This window comes from Catharus ustulatus, chromosome 29 (assembly GCF_009819885.2).
Source record: "Catharus ustulatus isolate bCatUst1 chromosome 29, bCatUst1.pri.v2, whole genome shotgun sequence".
Lineage (NCBI taxonomy): Eukaryota > Metazoa > Chordata > Aves > Passeriformes > Turdidae > Catharus > Catharus ustulatus.
Window position 1 is genome coordinate 3,014,343 of NC_046249.1, and position 17,812 is coordinate 3,032,154.

Sequence of the window (17,812 nt, forward strand, 5' to 3'; positions counted from 1 at the left end):
CTGGCCTGTACCTCTGTGATAAATTATCACCTAGAGAGAGGAAATCTAAAGAGATATCGTTAATCACAGTCAAACAATTCACAGAGAGAAAAGAAACAAAAAAAAGAACTTACTTAACATTACCATACTTTACTATGAAACACTTAAATATGTCACTAAGGATGTATGTCTAAATTAAAAATAAAACTAAGACTTAACAGCTTAATAAATATGAGGTGAAGGATATATTTCTTAATAATGAGGCAGAAGAGAAATGAAAAGTTCAGATGGCAAACTATTCTCTAGCATGTCCAACATGCTACAGGGTGGGAGCACAGCTAAGCTTCATGTGCCAAAATATTGCCTCTTCCTTGGCAAACAGATGGTGGATGCAAGGGGACATGGGTGACATGGAACTTGCTTCATATTTTGACCAAAGGTTCCCAGCTTGTTTCAATATTTAGTGAATATTTCAGGTTTTTGGGGGTTTTTTTCCCCTCCCCTCTTCAAAAGTAATGTGGTATATAGGGATTGTATAGCCAAATTAAAAAGATACTTATATATAAATATGTATTTCAGAATTCTTTGGTGGTGTTTAAGAAGAGTTTTTCTTGAATTTGAGGAGAAGCCATTTAACCAAAACAAAAAGCAGGTGATGGATGGATTTTGTCCTGTCTCGTGCTCTGGCTGGAGCACCCCCCATGCACACCCAACATACCTTTCATGTGCAACAGGAGGAAAATCTGCTGATTTTTTCCTCCCTCAAAAGCACCTTAAGCCACAGGAGTGGCTTGAGAATCAAATTTCATTCAACTATTTAAAAAAACAAAAAAACCCAACCCATCAATGAGCATGAAACATCTGAGTTGAAATGCACAGACCCAAGTGAAGCTGGAGATGAAGAGTCTGGACTTGAAGTGATGTTTGCCTAGTGAATTATTCTTTTTTTCCTGAGGCAACATAGGGGAAAAAAAAAAAAAAAATCTACCTTTTCTGATGGTGTGAAATAGTTTGCCATCTGACTATAGGAGAGTATGAAGAAATTTCAAGGACAAACTAGATCAGCCTTTACCTCGGGGCCTCTGTTTCTCTGCGTCATAGATCATTACAACTTCAGTGACCTGGAAGAGAGAAGGGAAATTCTACTCCCTGTGCTGGCAGGGAAGGGCTGCAGCAGCCACCACTGCTGCTTCCTGCTCTGTCCCCACAAAAGTGCAGTCACCATCCCAGCAGCAGCACAAAAGCAGCCAGTGCTGCTCTTGCTGGGAGTTTAGAAAGCCTGAGTTCATCCCTGTTGTCTCATCACAATTAACATTTTCATTTAACATTGAGGTTTTGCACTGTTTGTATCCATTCTATGCCTTATTACACACCCCAAGGGTTTGTTTTCCAACAACTCATCAGTGTAGCTTTTTGAAACATGATTTTCTCCCTTTTTAGCTATTTTCACTTTTGCCATGAAAAGCAGCTTGAGCTGCAGGCACCTTTAGGGCTCCTCTGAATGAATTCTGGAGCACAGAGAGGCCCAGAGCACCAGTTAAATTTAAACCAATGTTTTAAACAGCTTTACAAAACACCTCTAAGTTCTGGATGAGCAGTATCAGTGGGATTTTAACCTAAAAAAAGAAAAAAAAAAATGGAAATTGCAAGCTGTTCAATGGCTTCAGGATTATTCTTTTCAGAATGAGCATCACAGTGAGCTACAATTTAAACAAAACCTGAGGTGTGATGTTTATGTCAACATTAAAGCAGCTGAAGGGAACTGCTCTGAAATCTCTCAGATGCAGAAAAGTGGTCACAAAATGGGGGTGATTTTGTAGAACTGCATCTTCAAGACAACCTTGGCATATTTTTACTCGTGAATAAAAATGAGTTTAAAATCTGACCAAAAAAAAAAAAAAATCTGAGTTTAAAATTGGATAAAATCAATTTTGTCTTGTTGCACTCACTTGAGAACATCCTACTGGATGCTCCCAGCTGGGGATTTTGCCATAGGACAATCAGTGCCGCATTTGTCCCCACCCCTGGTCCATTTGGATCCTCTTCACCCTGGCCTTAAGGACCCAGCAATTACCAGGGCTAAAAAAAAAAAAATCAATTCCTGCCTTGGGCTCTTCACTCTCGTGGCCACAAAACAATTTGTGAGACTCCAAAGGATTTGTTACAAGTCCAGGAAGATTTTTCTGATTTCTATACTATGAGTAAAGTGCTACTACTTACTTTGAAGGGCACTTACAGTTGTGGCTGTTGCCTTCTACACCTGCAGGACAAACCCTGTATCTCCCCAGCATCCAGGGCACAGCTGGAAAGCCAAGTCTGTGAGGAAGAGCCTTTAGAATCTACATCCCACAGCTGTGGAACGTGCTCCCTGCTTTTATTATTATTCTACTGCAGCCTTTCAAGCTAAAGAAACAGTTGTTAGCTGTTGGTTTTTTGTGGTTTGAAGTAAATTATCTTAATGGAATTTTAAATATTGATTTAATTCCTGATAAACTTGATTTGTTTTGCAATAAATCCTTTGCTGTCACTAAGAAATGTTGGGAAAAGGTTATTGAAAATAAGTATCAAAAACTACACTTAATGCCAATTAAGTTCATTTTTACCAGCACAGTCCTGAATTTAACTTGGGCAATCTTTAACTTCCTCAAAATGATTCACAGCTGAATTATTTAATTCAGTAGTTTATCATTAAATAGGCAGTGAGAGCTGGGATAAATTGGAATTACAACTAAATAAAAATTAACTAAAAATAACAGAGAAGATACAGTCACTTCAGTCCAAGGTTAAAAACTGAATTTAAAAGGTGCATGAGGAGCAGTTTGTCTCAGAATGGAGGTTCCAGGGACACCAGAACTGAGATTCCAGATGGTTTGAAAGCAGCTCCTGCTCCCAAAATAATGAGAGGAGACCCAAATTTAACCTATCTATCCACACAGGATCTCAAAAATCAGCCCATGGAGAGACTCACTGTTCCCAAAAAATAATCAGCAGACATTTTTAATTGCCCAGCTGAAAGTTATCAAGGGGGGTGGAAATAATAACAATAAAAATCATCATTCTTAAGCCACCTCAGGAGTTTTTGGAAAAAGGGACAGAATAATGCATCAGAGGTAGATTTAAACATGAGACAGAAGCAGCAAAGTAAATTCCACAGCAGCAGCAGCAGGTTCTGCCAAGGGACATTTGCAGATGATGAATGCTCACTACACTTTCTCACAAAATGCTTCAGGTGCCCCTCCAGCAATTTGTCCAAATTAGCCCCAAATTTGACAGCTTGAGGAAATGTGAGAGGAGGCAGCAGGGAGGGGAGGCACCTTCCCCCCCAGGACTCACCACTCCGAACTTCTTGAAGTATTCCCTGAGCTCTGTCTCGCCACAGTTATGAGGAATCCCACCAACAAAAATCTTATTGGATTTATTGTTATCGCTCCTGGATCCTTTCTGCTAAACCAAGGAGGAGAAAATTCAGTTAGAAGGACAGTAAGGGTGGCTGATTCTATCATTTACACTGAACCATGAACAATGGGCTCTGGCAGGATGAGGGGAGAGCTCCTTGAAGTGTCCCAGGTAGGAAAGGGAAGCTCAGAGGTTCCCCTGCTCCTCAGAGCTCCAGGAACCCAGGGGCTGTGTTCTGAGGCCACTGATTCATTTTGCACTGAAAGCTGGGGAAGCTGCAGGGTGTGGAGTGGGCTGGACAGCAGCAGTGCCCTTCCAGACACTGCTCTCAATGTGAAGAGCTCCACTAAAAGCATCACTAAGAGCTGAGGGAACACCACACCCAAAGTGACACTGCTGTGCACAGAGCCTGCCTTGGAAATCTCAATTACAGACATTTTATAGAGATGATATTTACACCTCTACACACAGAATTCTGCCTTTAAAATAATCCAAAGGAATTCCAGAGAAGTCTGCCAGCAGGCAGGACACACAGAGGTCTCTCCTTACCCATCCTTCCTTCGGCCGTGTCCGCTCTGGCTGCATCCCCCGAGGTGTGCATGGCTTTGGATCAATCTGTAACAAATTCCAGTTTGGTCAGACCTCAGCACCAAGAATTCACCTCTAAAATTTACATTTTGTGGCAGCTGAGCCCAGCCCTGCTGACATGCAGCTCCTCAGAGCTCAGAACAACACAAGGCATGGAGTTAGAGCTGCCTTACAATAAATCATTTAAATCAACAAGAGGTTGAGTCTGACACTCTTCAATTCTACCTCCTCATTTGCAACCAAATCTTTGAATCTGGTGCAGGAAAAAAAATAATAACACAAAAATAAACTTACATTTCGGCCATCTAACGTGTGAGGTCTGCTGGCCAGCACTGTTCCCACACAGTTGGGATCTTTAAATTTGACAAATCCAAATCCTCGAGATTGATTTGTTGTTTTGTCTTTCATTATTACACAGTCTACAACTTCTCCATACTGGGAGAAGTAGCTACGAAGGGTTTCTGTTAAAGAAAAAAAAAAACAAGTATTAAACAGAACCAGATATCAACAACACCAGAGTGAATTTATAATTATGAGACAACAGAGTAGTAAATACTGAAAACAACTTCAAACTCATCTTTTGAAAATGAGCACATCTTACTTCCTGTAAGCAAATGGCAGACAAGTTTATTTCCACTCATACAAATGGAAAATAGCAGGAAAGTGATTGTAAAAAGGGTTGTCTGTTGAGTTGACAAAAACTTCAGCACCAAACAGCATATTAAAGTATTAATATAGAAAAAATAGTATCTAGAAAAATAATATATAGAAAAAAAATAGGAAAATAATATATAGAAAAAATACAGAAAAATAATACATAGAAAAATAATACATAGAAAATTAATATAAAGAAAAATAATATCCAGAAAAAATAATATCCAGAAAAAAAATCCAGAAAAAATAATATCTAGAAAAAAATAATATCTAGAAAAAAATAATATCTAGAAAAAAATAATATCTAGAAAAAAATAATATCTAGAAAAAAATAATATCTAGAAAAAAATAATATCTAGAAAAAAATAATATCTAGAAAAAATAATATCTAGAAAAAATAATATCTAGAAAAAAATAATATCTAGAAAAAAATAATATCTAGAAAAAATAATATCTAGAAAAAATAATATCTAGAAAAATAATATCTAGAAAAAATAATATCTTGAAAAAAATAATATCTTGAAAAAAATAATATCTTGAAAAAAATAATATCTTGAAAAAATAGCATCTAGGAAAAAAAGTACTATCTAGAAAAAAAGTGATATCTAGGAAAAAAGTAATATCCAGGGAAAAAAATAGTGTCCAGAAAAAAAAAAGAATATCCAGGGAAAAAGTACTATCTAGAGGAAGTAGTATCTAGAAAAAAGTAATATTTAGAGAAGGTGATATCTAGAAAAATTAATATCTAGAAAAAATATAGAAAAGAAAATCTATCTGAGCTGTGTGTACTGGAAGTTTGATGAATCAGCAGAGGAGCAGCTCTCAGCCCCATCTCCCCACCACAGCACTGCCTGTGAAAAGCTCCTGGTTGGGTTTTCACCGTGACCCAACACCTGCAGCACGCTCTGCTCACCTTGTGTCGTGCTCCAGTCCAGGCCACCCACGAACAGCTTCCTGCAAACAGAGCACAGGGAGGTTTAGGGGCTGCAGCAGATTCTCCATCCTATTGAAGGCACAGGTTTGGGGGCACCAGGAGCTCCAACACCCCCTACAAAGCTGGCACTGCACTCAATACCGCTAATTAAACCCAACCCTTCCTCCATCCCTGCTCTCTGCTCCTCCCTCCCTCACCACAGAACACTCACTTGGCTGCCAGCCCCTTCCTGTGGGGTGAAAGCAAAAGTACAACTGCCAAGCTCAGGCCTGAGACAGAAAAACCTGTGCAGCAGGTAGTAAATAACAGAGCAGCACTAATCCAGCAGCAGTTGTGAAACCACTGTAAAACCCAGCTTGGAGCTGGAGCCCAGCAGGTGAGGAAGTCATGGCTGAACCCCAAACTAAACTGCTGAAAACTGATTCAACTCCTCTCTGCAAAGAGCACCCAAATCTGCAGGATTTCATGTCCCAGCAGGCCCAAGCACCTGGGTGGGTGCTCCATGCCAGGCTGCCAGCTCTGCAGCTCTTTATCAACTCCTGGGTGTGACAGAACTTCAAGCAGTCATTTACTGGGTAATTAAAGGTTGGTTAAAACCACTCAACACTTAGCCCTTAACAGTACCAAGAATAAACCCCCACAAAAAACCTCTCACAGCTGTCTGCAGCTGCTTCTTGAGGAGCAGCATCAACCTCTGCTCTCTGGGAGCAGGGGCAGGACCCAGGGATGGCTGGAGCTGTGTCCCAGCAAAGATTCTTCCTCAGAGGGTGGTGGGAACTGCCCAGGCTCCCCAGGGAATGGTCCCAGCCCTGAGCTCCAGGAGCTTTTGGACAGTGTGGGATTGTTGGGGTGTCTGTGAGAGCTTTGATGATCCTTGGGGATCCCTTCCAGCTCAGGAGATTGTGTGAAAATCTCTGCTGTTAATGTTTCCATGGCTCTGCACAGACAAGCACTGGGATAGTTTATTTTTGGGGGATGCCCTTTAGTTCTCCAACAAACCTCAAAGAAAAAAAAAAAAAACACCTTCTGCTTTGTCTTCTGCTCACCTTCACGCACAACTGAGTATGGTGAGCATTCCTGCATCCTCACTTACATGGGCAAAGTTGAATTTCTCCCAACAAAAAAAATCACTAAACTTTCTCTCACCTGCTCTTTTCAGGAGCAGCTAACGGCAGGGAGAGCCCAGCCAGCCCCAGTGAGAGCTGCAGGTGCACTGGGAGTACCAAGGGAAGTGAAAGCCTCACAACTGGAAGTTCCTGTGGAGCAGGGCAGCTCACTGACAAAACCAGCCTGTCCCTTTCCACTTTGATTCACTCTCTGTGACAGGACATCATGTCACGACCCTTGTGCAGCAGCCAAAGTGACAAAATCCAACACTGCACAGCACCTCTGAGCCTTGTTCCATTGAGGCAAACTCTGTTCCTAAGTTACAAGCTGAGACGTGACACCAGGCTTGTCTTTCACAAGAACAGACCGACTGTTAAGGGCTGATCAAAGCCTCTCCTTGAGCAGCCAGCAAACAACAGAGCTGGTGACACACGAGGCAAAGACAGCCCTGAGTGTCACAGCAGACAGCGGCTGCCACTGCTGCCTCATCCTCGTGCAAAGGGACGTGCAGCCCTCCCTGAGAGGGGCATGGGCAGGAGCTGGCACCTCACCCTGAGAGGGGCATGGGCTGGACCTGGCATCTCTGTCCTGCTCCCCCTGAGAGCAGCACGGGCTGGACCTGGCACCTCTGTCCTGCTCCCTCTGAGGGCAGCATGGACAGGACCTGGCAGCCCAGCCCTGAGAGCAGCACAGGAGGAGCTGTCACCTCTGCCCTGAGAGGGGCACGGGCAGGACCTGGCACCTCTGCCCTGAAAGGGGCACAGGCAGGACCTGGCACCGCTGCTCTGAGAGCAGCACAGGCAGGACCTGGCACCTCTGCCCTGAGAGCAGCACAGGCAGGACCTGGCACCTCTGCCCTGAGAGCAGCACAGGCAGGACCTGGCACCTCTGCCCTGAGAGCAGCACAGGCAGGACCTGGCACCTCTCCCTGAGAGCAGCACAGGCAGGACCTGGCACCTCTGCCCTGAGAGGGGCACAGGCAGGACCTGGCACCTCTGCCCTGAGAGGGGCACAGGCAGGACCTGGCACCTCTGCCCTGAAAGGGGCACAGGCAGGACCTGGCACCTCTGCTCTGAGAGGGGCACAGGCAGGACCTGGCACCTCTGCTCTGAGAGCAGCATGGGCAGGACCTGGCACCTCTGCCCTCCCTGAGAGCAGCACGAGCAGGACCTGGCACCCCTGCTCTGAGAGCAGCAGGGGCAGGAGTTTTCACCTCCCCTGCTCCCCCCAGAACACAGGCAGGAGCTGTCCCCTCCCCTGCTCCCCCCAGAGCAGCAGGGGCAGGAGCTGTCCTGCCCCACCCTCTCTCAGAACACGCCTGTTTTCTGTGGGCACGTTGGGGATGACGAAGTTTCCCTCAAGGATTGGAAAAGTGCCCCCAGCTCCCTCTGGCAGGGCTCTGGCTCCTGGCACGGGCTCAGGGCCGTGCTCAACAGCAGCTACAGGTCTGTGCTGGGAGCAGCCAGGCTCTGCCCAGGTGGCCCCACCATCCTGGTGTCCCCTGATCACCTCTGCTCTCCTCAACAGGACACAAACCCCTCTGCTGTGCCTTATTTTGAAGGGAAAATAATTAACTCGAATTTCTCGATAGCAAAGTAAAATCAGCTGATCTGCTGCTACATTCACAATAAAGTTTTGATGTGTGGTTAGTGATGTTTTCTTGAACAACATTATAGCTTATGGTTTGTTTTGGGGTGTTTTTAACTCAATTTGATAGCTTGGTATACAAGATTAATCTATTTTACATCCCTGTAAAAGCACTAGCTGTGCTCTGGAGAACACCAAGCTGTCTGCAAGGAGGAGGGAGGTCACTGAAACCTTCCAATTCCACCATGAATTATTTGTAGTCACCCTACATGGACTGAAACAGCAATGCTGCCTTGCTCAAGGCCAACTCCAGCACTGTATGGAAATCCACAGCCCTGCTTTATACACACACTGTGCAACACCAAAAGCCAAGAATCACTGTTTTGGGATCCTCCATGGTTTGAAGACATGAGCAGGGCTGTCAGAGCTTACAAAAATCCAGATGTGGTCTGGTACAGGACAGCTGTGAGGCAGGATGGCTGAGGGAGTGCTCCACATCACCAGCCCTTCCCCAAGGCCTCACCCACGCTCCACCCCACAAAACTTTTGGTCCTAACAGTTCATGGGCTGGCAGCTCTTAAATTATAGAAATGCATAAAATTTATAGACTATCATGAGCTGGAAGGGATCCATGAGCACTGAGCAACTCCCAGCCCTGCAGACACCCCAACAACCCCACCCTGTGATCCCTGAGAGCAGTGTCCAAACGCTCCTGGAGCTCTGGCAGCCTTGGGGCTGTGCAGAGCCATGGAAACATTAACAGCAGAGATTTTCACACAATCTCCTGAGCTGGAAGGGATCCCCAAGGATCATAAAGCTCTGCACAGACACCCCAACAATCCCACACTGTCCAAAAGCTCCTGGAGCTGTGGCAGCCTCAGGGCTGTGCCCATCTCCTGGGGAGCCTGGGCAGTGCCCAGCACCCTCTGAGGAAGAATCTTTGCTGGGACACAGCTCCAACCATCCCCTGGGTCCTGCCCTTCCTCCCACAGAACAGAGGTTGCTGTTCATCCTCAGGAAGCAGCTGCAGACCCTGCTCAGTCTCCCCTCACACTTGCTGACACCACCCCAAATCTCCAAACCCACAGACTGCAGGACACCTCACTCCATCCCCACAGTGCTGAATTTTGTCCCCACAGTGCTGAATTTTGTCCCCACAGTGCTGAATTTTGTGCAAAGCCACTCCAGCACAGGCAGGTGACAGCCCAAAGCAGCAGCCTGGTTTTTTGGGCAGGTGAGTGTGCCCACCATGAGCAGTGAGATCCTGACAGGTGCAGCACAATTCCCCACAGGGATCACTCCAGGAGCAGAAAGCTGGGTAATGACTCCTCAGAAGTTGCAGCTGTATAATAAGTTTTAACCAAGTGTTCTGCCTCACCACTTCCTGGGAGAATTTTCATTGCTAATTTATTGTGTTACCATAAACATACTTGCTGCTGGAGCAAATCAACTCAGGATTAGTAAAAAAGCAAGCACAGATGTTTTAAAACCACCAAAACTCAACAAAAGCACAAACTCTTTGCCTATATAAATTATCTGGGGTTTGATTAATAGCTCTGATCAACACCTCAGCACAGCAGGATCAAGATCAGCACTTTTCTTCATCTAAATCAGCTCCAAATACTAATTAATTATAACAAATAACACAGGGCCCCTCCCTACCCATGCCAACACACCTGCAAGGCTTGCACAGCTTCCTTATGCATTTTCTCTGAAAATCTTTGCCTAGAAAAGCAGCTGAATTCATAAGTTCCCATCCAGACTTGCCTCTCTCAACAGCTTTAAACCAGGGCTTCCTTCTGAGGGCTGCAGCAGCTGAGTTTGTTCTGTGCTCTCACCTTTCCCCCAAGTGCTTTTGGGGGAGGAGAATAAAAAAAATTTCCCTTTCTGATTAACCCCCAATCCTTCCCAATCTGATTACAGCTCTGCAGGGTCACAGCCTGTGACTGGGAACAAGCTCTGGGACAGCCCAGCCTGCTCAGGAGGGGCACTGATGATATTCCATGGAATAACCTGGATGATGATGATGATATTCCATGGAATAACCTGGATGATGATGATGATATTCCATGGAATAACCTGGATGATGATGATGATATTCCATGGAATAACCTGGATGATGATGATGATATTCCATGGAATAACCTGGATGATGATGATGATATTCCATGGAATGACCCAGAGCCTGGCACTCACCTACAGCTCGGGAAGTCACTTATCCTGCCTCCTGTACTTTTAGGATTTACAAATTAAGAACATGCAGTAAATAAGCAGCTTACAAAGCAGTGCAAGCAGCATGGTTCATGTTTCCAGTTTCAAACAGAGTGACCAGTCCTGATGGGCAAATTCTGTGCCAAAACCTGCACTGGAAGAACTAGTCGAGGATTTTTAAATTCGGTTTTTGCTACTTCGAGTTCTACCATGCCCAAGTCTGCAGCCTGGGAATTTCAATGTCACCAGGGTACAGCTCTCAAGCAGAACAACACTCAGTGCCACTGCATGATCTCTAAAGTCCCTTCCAAGCCAAGCCTTGCTATGACTCTAAATGCACGTCACAAGAACCAGATCTGCGTCAGGCTTTCGGTTTGAGGCAGCAAAACCCCCAGAACAGTTAAAACCGGGATTTTCCTGCCTGGAACACATCCTGAGCAGAGGGGAGCACGGCAGGGCAGCCCTGCAGGGGGACAGGAGGGGAAGGGGAGGCTCCTGGTGCTGGTTTTGTCCTCCCACCTTTCCCCTCCTCCTCCCCAAGCCCCTCGGGGCGGCCCTGAGGAGCCACCAGAACAAAATCCCCACAGAATCACAGAACAGATCCTCAAGGATCATCGAGTCCAATTCCTGGCCCTGAACAGACACCCCAACAACCCCACCTTGTGCCTGACAGCGGTGTCCAAGCACTCCTGGAGCTTTGGCAGCCTCGGGGCTGTGACCGTGCACTGGGGAGCCTGGGCAGTGCCCAGCACCCTCAGGGGGGAAAAACCTTTCCCTGACAGCCACCCTAAACCTCTCTAGCCACAGTCCCAGCCGTTCCCTCATGTTCTGTCACTGGTCTCAGAGAGCAGAGATCGGAGCTGCCTCTCTGCTTCCCCTCACGAGGAAAACTTTACACTGCGATGAGGTCTCCTCTCAGTCTCTTCTTCTCCAGGCTGAACACACCAAGTAACCTCAGCCGCTCCTCCTAAGGCTTCCACTCAAGGCCTTTCACCACGTCCGCTGCGCTCTTTTGGACGCTAACACCTCAGCATCCTTCTTACATTGTAGCGCCCAAAACTGCGCGCAGGACTCAAGGTGAGGCCGCATCAGCAGAGCGGGACAATCCCCTCCCTCCACCGGCGCGTTGTCCCCCCTGCCCTGCGCTTCCCGTGGGAGGTGACAGGAGAGGGGGACACGAGGGGACACGAAGGGACACGAAGGGACACGAAGGGACGCGGGGGGATCCGGTGCGGGCGGGCGCGGGAAGCGCCGCGGGCGGGTGACCTTGGGCGCGCGCACCTGCCGCAGCCCCGCGCGCGCGCCGGTCACGTGACGGGAGCGGGGGGGTGGGGGGGGTGTGCGCCCTCACGGCCCCAACATGGCGGGACCGGCCCCCCCTCAGCACCCCCGGTCCGGGACCGGCCCCCCCCCCCCTCAGCACCCCCGGTCCGGGACCGGCCCCCCCCCCTCAGCCCCCTCCTGCCCGCCACCGGTCCCAGCTCAGCCTCCCAGCCCGGGGAAGCCCCGGCGGGACCCTCTCGTGAGGTTGCGGGAAAAGGTGACCGAGCCTTCCCCCCTCCGTCCCAGCGCGTCGCCCTCCCCTTCCCCTCACCCGATCTCATCGGCGCCTCCCACGCTGTTCATGGCGGCGGCTCCTCCGGGGCCGCGCCCGGCTCTTCCCTCCGGTGGCGGCGGTGCCAGCGGCGGGTCGTGGGGCCGCGGGCGGGCGCTCCCGGCCGTGTCCCGGTTCCCGAGTCCCGGTTCCCCCCCCGCCGCCCCCGGCCCGGCCCGGCCCCCCCCGCCGCGCGCTCGCGCTCCCTCAGCGCCGCCGCTGCGCGCGCACCCGCCCCTCGCTACGGGGTCTCCGGGGCCGCGCCCTGGGAGGGGCAGAGGGGGCGTGGCCGCGCGCGCGCGGGGGCCGGCGGGAAGGGCAGTCCGCGCGCGGGGGGGCGGGGCCTGCGCGGGGTCCCGGGTTCCGTTCGGGGATCCCGCGGGACGGACACTGGTGTTCATGGGGATGGACACCGGGATCCCATGGGATGGACACTGGTATTGCGGGGGACGGACACTGGGATCCCATGGGATGGGCACTGGTATTGCTGGGGATGGACACTGGGATCCCAGAACGGACACTGGTATTGCTGGGGATGGACACTGGAATCCCATGGGATGGGCACTGGTGTTCATGGGGATGGACACCGGGATCCCATGGGATGGACACTGGGATCCCATGGGATGGACACTGGGATCCCACGGGACGGGCACTGGTATTGCTGGGGATGGACACTGGGATCCCAGAACGGACACTGGGATCCCATGGGATGGACACTGGTATTGCTGGGGATGGACACTGGGATCCCACGGACGGACACTGGGACCCATCAGGATGGACACTGGTATTGCTGGGGATGGACACTGGGATCCCAGAACGGACACTGGGATCCCACGGACGGACGCTGATACTGCTGGGGACGGACACTGGGATCCCCAGGGATGGACATTGGGATCCCACGGGACGGGCACTGGTATTTCTGGGGACGGGCACTGGTATTACTGGGGACGGACCCTGGGATCCCAGTGTCCGTCCCTGAGGATATCAATGTCCATCCCAGGGACCCCAGTGTCCATCCCTAGGGATCCCAGTGTCTGTTCTGGGATCCCGGTGTCCGTCCCCAGGAGTAACAGTGTCCATCCCCCAGGGATCATCCCATGGGATCCCAGGGTCCGTCCCCAGGAATACCAGTGTCCATCCCACGGGATCCCAATGTCCATCCCTGGGGATCCCAGTGTCCGTGCGCAGAAATACCAGTGTCCATCCCAGGGGTCCCAGTGTCCGTTCTGGGATCCCAGTGTCCATCCCATGGGATCCCAGTGTCCATCTCTGGGGATCATCCCGTGGGATTCCAGTGTCCATCCAGGGATCCCAGTGTTCATCCCCAGCAATACCAGTGTCCATCCCTGAGGATATCAATGTCCATCCCATGGCATCCCAGTGTCCATCCCATTGGATCCCAGTGTCCATCCCATGGGATCATCCTATGGGATCCCAGTGTTCATCCTGGGGGTCCCAGTGTTCATCCCCAGGGATCCCAGTGTCCATCTTGGGGGTCCCAGTGTTCATCCTGGGGGTCCCAGTCTCCATCCCATGGGATCCCAGTGTCCATCTCGGGGATCCCAGTGATCATCCCCGTGGCCCGGAGTGTGGCACACAGGGTGGCACAGTGTGGGACACAGCGTGGGACACAGCAGGGTGCACAGGGAACCCCTTCCCCTGTGTCCCCCCTGTTCCAGCCCAGCTCCACCACTCAGCAGTGCTGCTCCTTCCCAGCCACGCCATTCCCAGCACGGTGCCACCAGCAGCAGGGACATCCCCTGCAGCCCCAGGTCACCCGGTGACCCCCAGGCCACGTGTGACCGCTCAGGCCGGGCAGTCCTGGCCTGTCCCGTGGTGCCCCGTTCCCGATAAGGGCTCCCATTCCCGATAAGGCTCCCGATCCCCGGAGGGGCCCCAGCCGGTTGTGCACACTCAGCATTTTCCAGCAGGGCTATTTAAAGCCGGCCAAGAGCCCAGTGGCCCTTTCTCCTTTCTCTCCCTCCCCTGGCACTGGCAGCCCCTCCAGCTGGACTTTCCTCCTGCAGCCATGAGCTCCGCAGCGGCGGCGCCGATCTTTGCCGAGGGCGAGGACTGCAGGGCGGCCTGGAGGGAAGCCAAGGCGGGCTACGATGAGCCCGATGCCCACCTGGAGATCCTGGGCAAGCCAGTGATGGAGCGCTGGGAGACCCCCTACATGCACTCACTGGCCACCGTGGCTGCATCGAAGGGTAAAGGAACCCCTCGGGCTCTGGGATGTGCTGGCACAGATTCTGCAAAAGCAGCTGGTGTGGGGGGAGATGTTCTGCTGGGGGACACCACTGCATGTGCAGTGACAGGGACAGCAGGGCCGTGGTGGCACTTGTGTGCTTGGGTCAGGGTGACGCATTCTTGAAAGGGGGATGGGGACATGGGGAGGGGATAGGGACATGGGGAGGGGATGGGGACATGACATGGGGAGGGGATGGGGACATGGGGAGGGGATGGGGACAGGGGGAGGGGATGGGGACATGGGGAGGGGATAGGGACAGGGGGAGGGGATGCAGCCACCTCCCAGTCCCTGCTGATTTTGGGGCTGTTTCCCCTCCCAAACCCTGCTTTTGTGGGGGCTGTTTCCCCTCCCAGACCCTGCTGCTTTTGGGGCTGTTTCCCCTCCCAGACCTTGCTGCTTTTGGGGCTGTTTACCTGCCAGTTGGACATTGTTTGTTCCCACTGGGATCAGCTGGGGTGGGGTTTAATGGGGGCAAACTGTGGAGAGCAGCAGGTGACAGAGACACAGGGGCAGCTGTGGGGGGCAGCAGGTGACAGGGACATGGGGCTGCTGTGGGGGACAGCAGGTGACAGGGACACAGGGGCAGCAGGTGACAGGGCCATGGGGCTGCTCCCAACTCCCCTCAGTGCCAGCAGCACCACATGCTCCCAACCCGCACCCAAAGAGCCAGATTTGGGGAAAGAACAGGTCAGAATTCAGGGCTGGGAGTGGTGTTTGAGGCAGGGAACACCCAGAGCTGTGAGTTCCACGTGCAGGTGGCCGTGTGCTCGAGGTGGGGTTCGGGATGGCCATCGCTGCCTCCAAGGTGCAGGAGCTGGACATCGAGGAGCACTGGATCATCGAGTGCAACGAGGGCGTTTTCCAGCGCCTGCAGCAGTGGGCCAAGGCACAGCCACACAAGGTCAGGGGCACAGAGGGCTGTGTCAGGGCTGGGGGGTGCCTGTGACCCCCCCCAGCTCACCCCTCTGCCCCCCATGCACAGGTGGTGCCCCTGAAGGGGCTGTGGGAGGACGTGGTGCCAACGCTGCCGGACGGGCACTTCAGTGGTGAGACATCAACAGCAGCGTGGGGAGGGGACCCCACTGCAAAGGGGGGTGCAGCAAAGCCCAGGGCATCCCAGGACATCCCTGAGCCAGGGAAAGGGGCAGCAGTTTGAGCAGGGTGCAGGTGGACATCCTCCCATGGGGCTGGGGAGAGAGCACAGCCGGGGACAGGACACAGCCGTGTCCCTGCGGTTCTTGTCCTGGGGAGTGAATCCTTGTGCAGGGGGGGAGATCCTTGTGCTGGGGGTGGATCTTTGTCCTGGGTAGTGAATCCATCCTGGGGAGCAGATCCTTGTGCTGGGGAGTGAAGCCTTGTCCTAGGGAGCAGATCCTTGTCGTAGGGTGGATCCTTGTCCTGGGGAGTGAATCCCTGTCCTGGGGAGTGAATACTTGTGCTGGGGAGCAGATCCTTGTCCTGGGGAGCAGATCCTTATCTTGGGGGCCATCACATCGCTGCCTTTCAGGGGTCACAGACATGGGGGCAAGTTGCAATAGGAACACAGCAATACCAGGCCACGAAGGGGGATTTTCCCGGGCCAGATGAGCCCCTCAGGGTCTGTCCCAGCTAAGGCCAGCCCCGCTGTTCCCGGCAGGGATCCTGTACGACACCTACCCGCTGTCGGAGGACACCTGGCACACGCATCAGTTCAACTTCATCCAGGTGACAGCTCGGGCAGCGGCTCTGCGGGGAGGAGCGGGGCTGGGATCGGGAATGGGGGCTGAGCGGGGATCGGATCGGGAATGGGGCCAGGAGCTGAGCGGGGATCGGATCGGGAATGGGGCCGGGAGCTGAGCGGGGCTCGGAACGGGAATGGGGCCGGGAGCTGAACCGGGCTGAGATAGGGAATGGGGGCTGAGCGGGGCTGGGATCGGGAATGGGGCCGGGAGCTGAGCGGGGCTGGGATCGGGAATGGGGCCGGGAGCTGAGCGGGGCTGGGATCGGGAATGGGGCCGGGAGCTGAGCGGGGCTGGGATCGGGAATGGGGCCGGGAGCTGAGCGGGGCTGGGATAGGGAATGGGGCCGGGAGCTGAACCGGGCTGGGATCGGGAGCGGGGCCGGGAGCTGAACCGGGCTGAGATAGGGAATGGGGCCGGGAGCTGAGCGGGGCTCGGAGCGGGAATGGGGCCGGGAGCTGAGCGGGGCTGGGATCGGGAATGGGGCCGGGAGCTGAGCGGGGCTGGGATCGGGAATGGCGCCGGGAGCTGAGCGGGGCTGGGATCGGGAATGGGGCCGGGAGCTGAGCGGGGCTCGGAGCGGGAATGGGGCCGGGAGCTGAGCTGGGCTGGGATCGGGAATGGGGCCGGGATCTGAGCCAGGCTCGGATCGTGAACGGGGCCGGGTGTTGAGCAGGACGAGCTCACCCTGGTCCCCAAACCCCGGGACAGGGCCACGCCTTCCGCCTGCTGCGGCCCGGAGGGGTCCTCACCTACTGCAACCTCACCTCGTGGGGGGAGCTGCTCAAAACCAGCTACAGCGACATCGAGAAGATGTTTGAGGTGAGTCGCTCCCCATCCCCAAAGCTGTGCCCGGGATCAGCCAGAGCCGCTCCATCCCCGCGTGGGGAGCTGGGAGGGTTTTGTGGCGCTGTCCCCTGTCCCCCGGTGTCCCCTCTCCCAGCTGACACCCACGGCCGCTCCTCCCTCCCCTCCTGTCCCGCAGGAGACGCAGGTGGGGCCGCTGCTGCAGGCGGGGTTCAGGAGGGAGAACATCAGCACGAGCGTGATGGAGCTGCAGCCGCCCCGCGAGTGCCGCTATTACTCGCACCCCAGGATGATCACCCCCACCGTGCTCAAACACTGAGGGGCACAGCCCGGGGCAGGTGCTGATCAGGGGGAGAAAGGCTCAGAGCTCCCTGAAAGCCCCTGAGATCCGAGCTGATTCATGCAGAGATGGGTGGAGGTTTGGGATGGATTCCAGGGGACAAAAGGATGGGAAACTCCCATCCTTACCCTGCTCTCACCCTGCTCTCACTCTGCTCTCACCCTGCTCTCACTCTTCAAATTCTCAATTAAGCTAAAATTTCGGTGGTTTGGAGCCTTGGGTTTCAGAACCAGCCATTTCCCCAAAAAATTGGATCATTTTGAGAAATCACAGGGTGGCTTCCCACAAGAATCAAATAATCCAAACCAAGTGGGAGAAATGGGGCAGTCTGAGGCATTTTGAGGCATTTCAGCTTCTCCTGAAGCACCTCCCCAGGGAAACTTCCCAATATTTTCAGCTGAAGCCCACAGCAGCAAATCCTGACCCCAACACCCCCTCAGAGCTCAATGAGTGATGTTTCCTGTCTCCCCAGAAGGGATAAAGTCCATTAAAAGGAATGAAATACCCAAACTGCTGTTCCCGAGCGATTTATTTGTCTTTCCAAAGTGTGTTTGTCCCTCAGGCACAACCATTCCTCATCCCAGGCTCCTGGGATGCATCCAGGACAGGCTGCTCAATCCCTGCCCTGCTTAAGAGCTCTACATTC

At 52.4% G+C, this 17,812-nt stretch overlaps 2 protein-coding genes across 5 annotated transcripts in view; one reads left to right on the forward strand and one right to left on the reverse strand.

The window, feature by feature from the left end:
- DAZAP1 (DAZ associated protein 1) overlaps nt 1–12,167 on the reverse strand; it is a 27,291-nt gene extending 15,124 nt beyond the window's left edge. Inside the window, exons 1-6 of one of the 3 annotated variants that reach the window (XM_033082004.2) lie at nt 12,051–12,167; nt 5,531–5,571; nt 4,258–4,424; nt 3,925–3,990; nt 3,313–3,420; nt 1,052–1,100 (exon numbers count right to left, since the gene is read on the reverse strand). In XM_033082004.2, the coding sequence (XP_032937895.1) occupies nt 1,052–1,100; nt 3,313–3,420; nt 3,925–3,990; nt 4,258–4,424; nt 5,531–5,571; nt 12,051–12,082 (463 nt within the window). In that variant the 5' untranslated portion in view covers nt 12,083–12,167. Of the gene's footprint in view, nt 1–1,051; nt 1,101–3,312; nt 3,424–3,924; nt 3,991–4,257; nt 4,425–5,530; nt 5,572–12,050 lie in introns of those variants that run through there. The other 2 variants (XM_033082003.2, XM_042780038.1) reach the window with 2 other exon arrangements.
- On the forward strand, nt 11,242–17,676 carry GAMT (guanidinoacetate N-methyltransferase). Of its 2 annotated transcripts, none has more exons than XM_033082007.2 (7): nt 11,242–11,533; nt 14,078–14,260; nt 15,057–15,202; nt 15,284–15,347; nt 15,938–16,005; nt 16,731–16,841; nt 17,005–17,676. In XM_033082007.2, the coding sequence occupies exons 2-7, from the start codon at nt 14,080–14,082 to the stop codon at nt 17,143–17,145; spliced, it is 711 nt and encodes a 236-aa protein (XP_032937898.1). In that variant the 5' UTR covers nt 11,242–11,533; nt 14,078–14,079; the 3' UTR covers nt 17,146–17,676. The 2 variants fall into 2 exon arrangements, with proteins under 2 accessions (XP_032937898.1, XP_032937897.1); XM_033082006.1 differs by lacking the exon at nt 11,242–11,533 and adding an exon at nt 11,921–11,996.
- The last annotated feature ends 136 nt before the right edge of the window (nt 17,677–17,812 follow it).

What these genes read in the sequence shown, in the direction of transcription:
- GAMT (XM_033082007.2), top strand. Translation starts at nt 14,080, where the DNA reads ATGAGCTCCGCAGCGGCGGCGCCGATCTTTGCCGAGGGCGAGGACTGC. An exon ending in GCCGGACGGGCACTTCAGTG is followed by an intron (nt 15,348 to 15,937) that starts GTGAGACATCAA and finishes TGTTCCCGGCAG; the next exon opens with GGATCCTGTACGACACCTAC. An exon ending in ACATCGAGAAGATGTTTGAG is followed by an intron (nt 16,842 to 17,004) that starts GTGAGTCGCTCC and finishes CCTGTCCCGCAG; the next exon opens with GAGACGCAGGTGGGGCCGCT.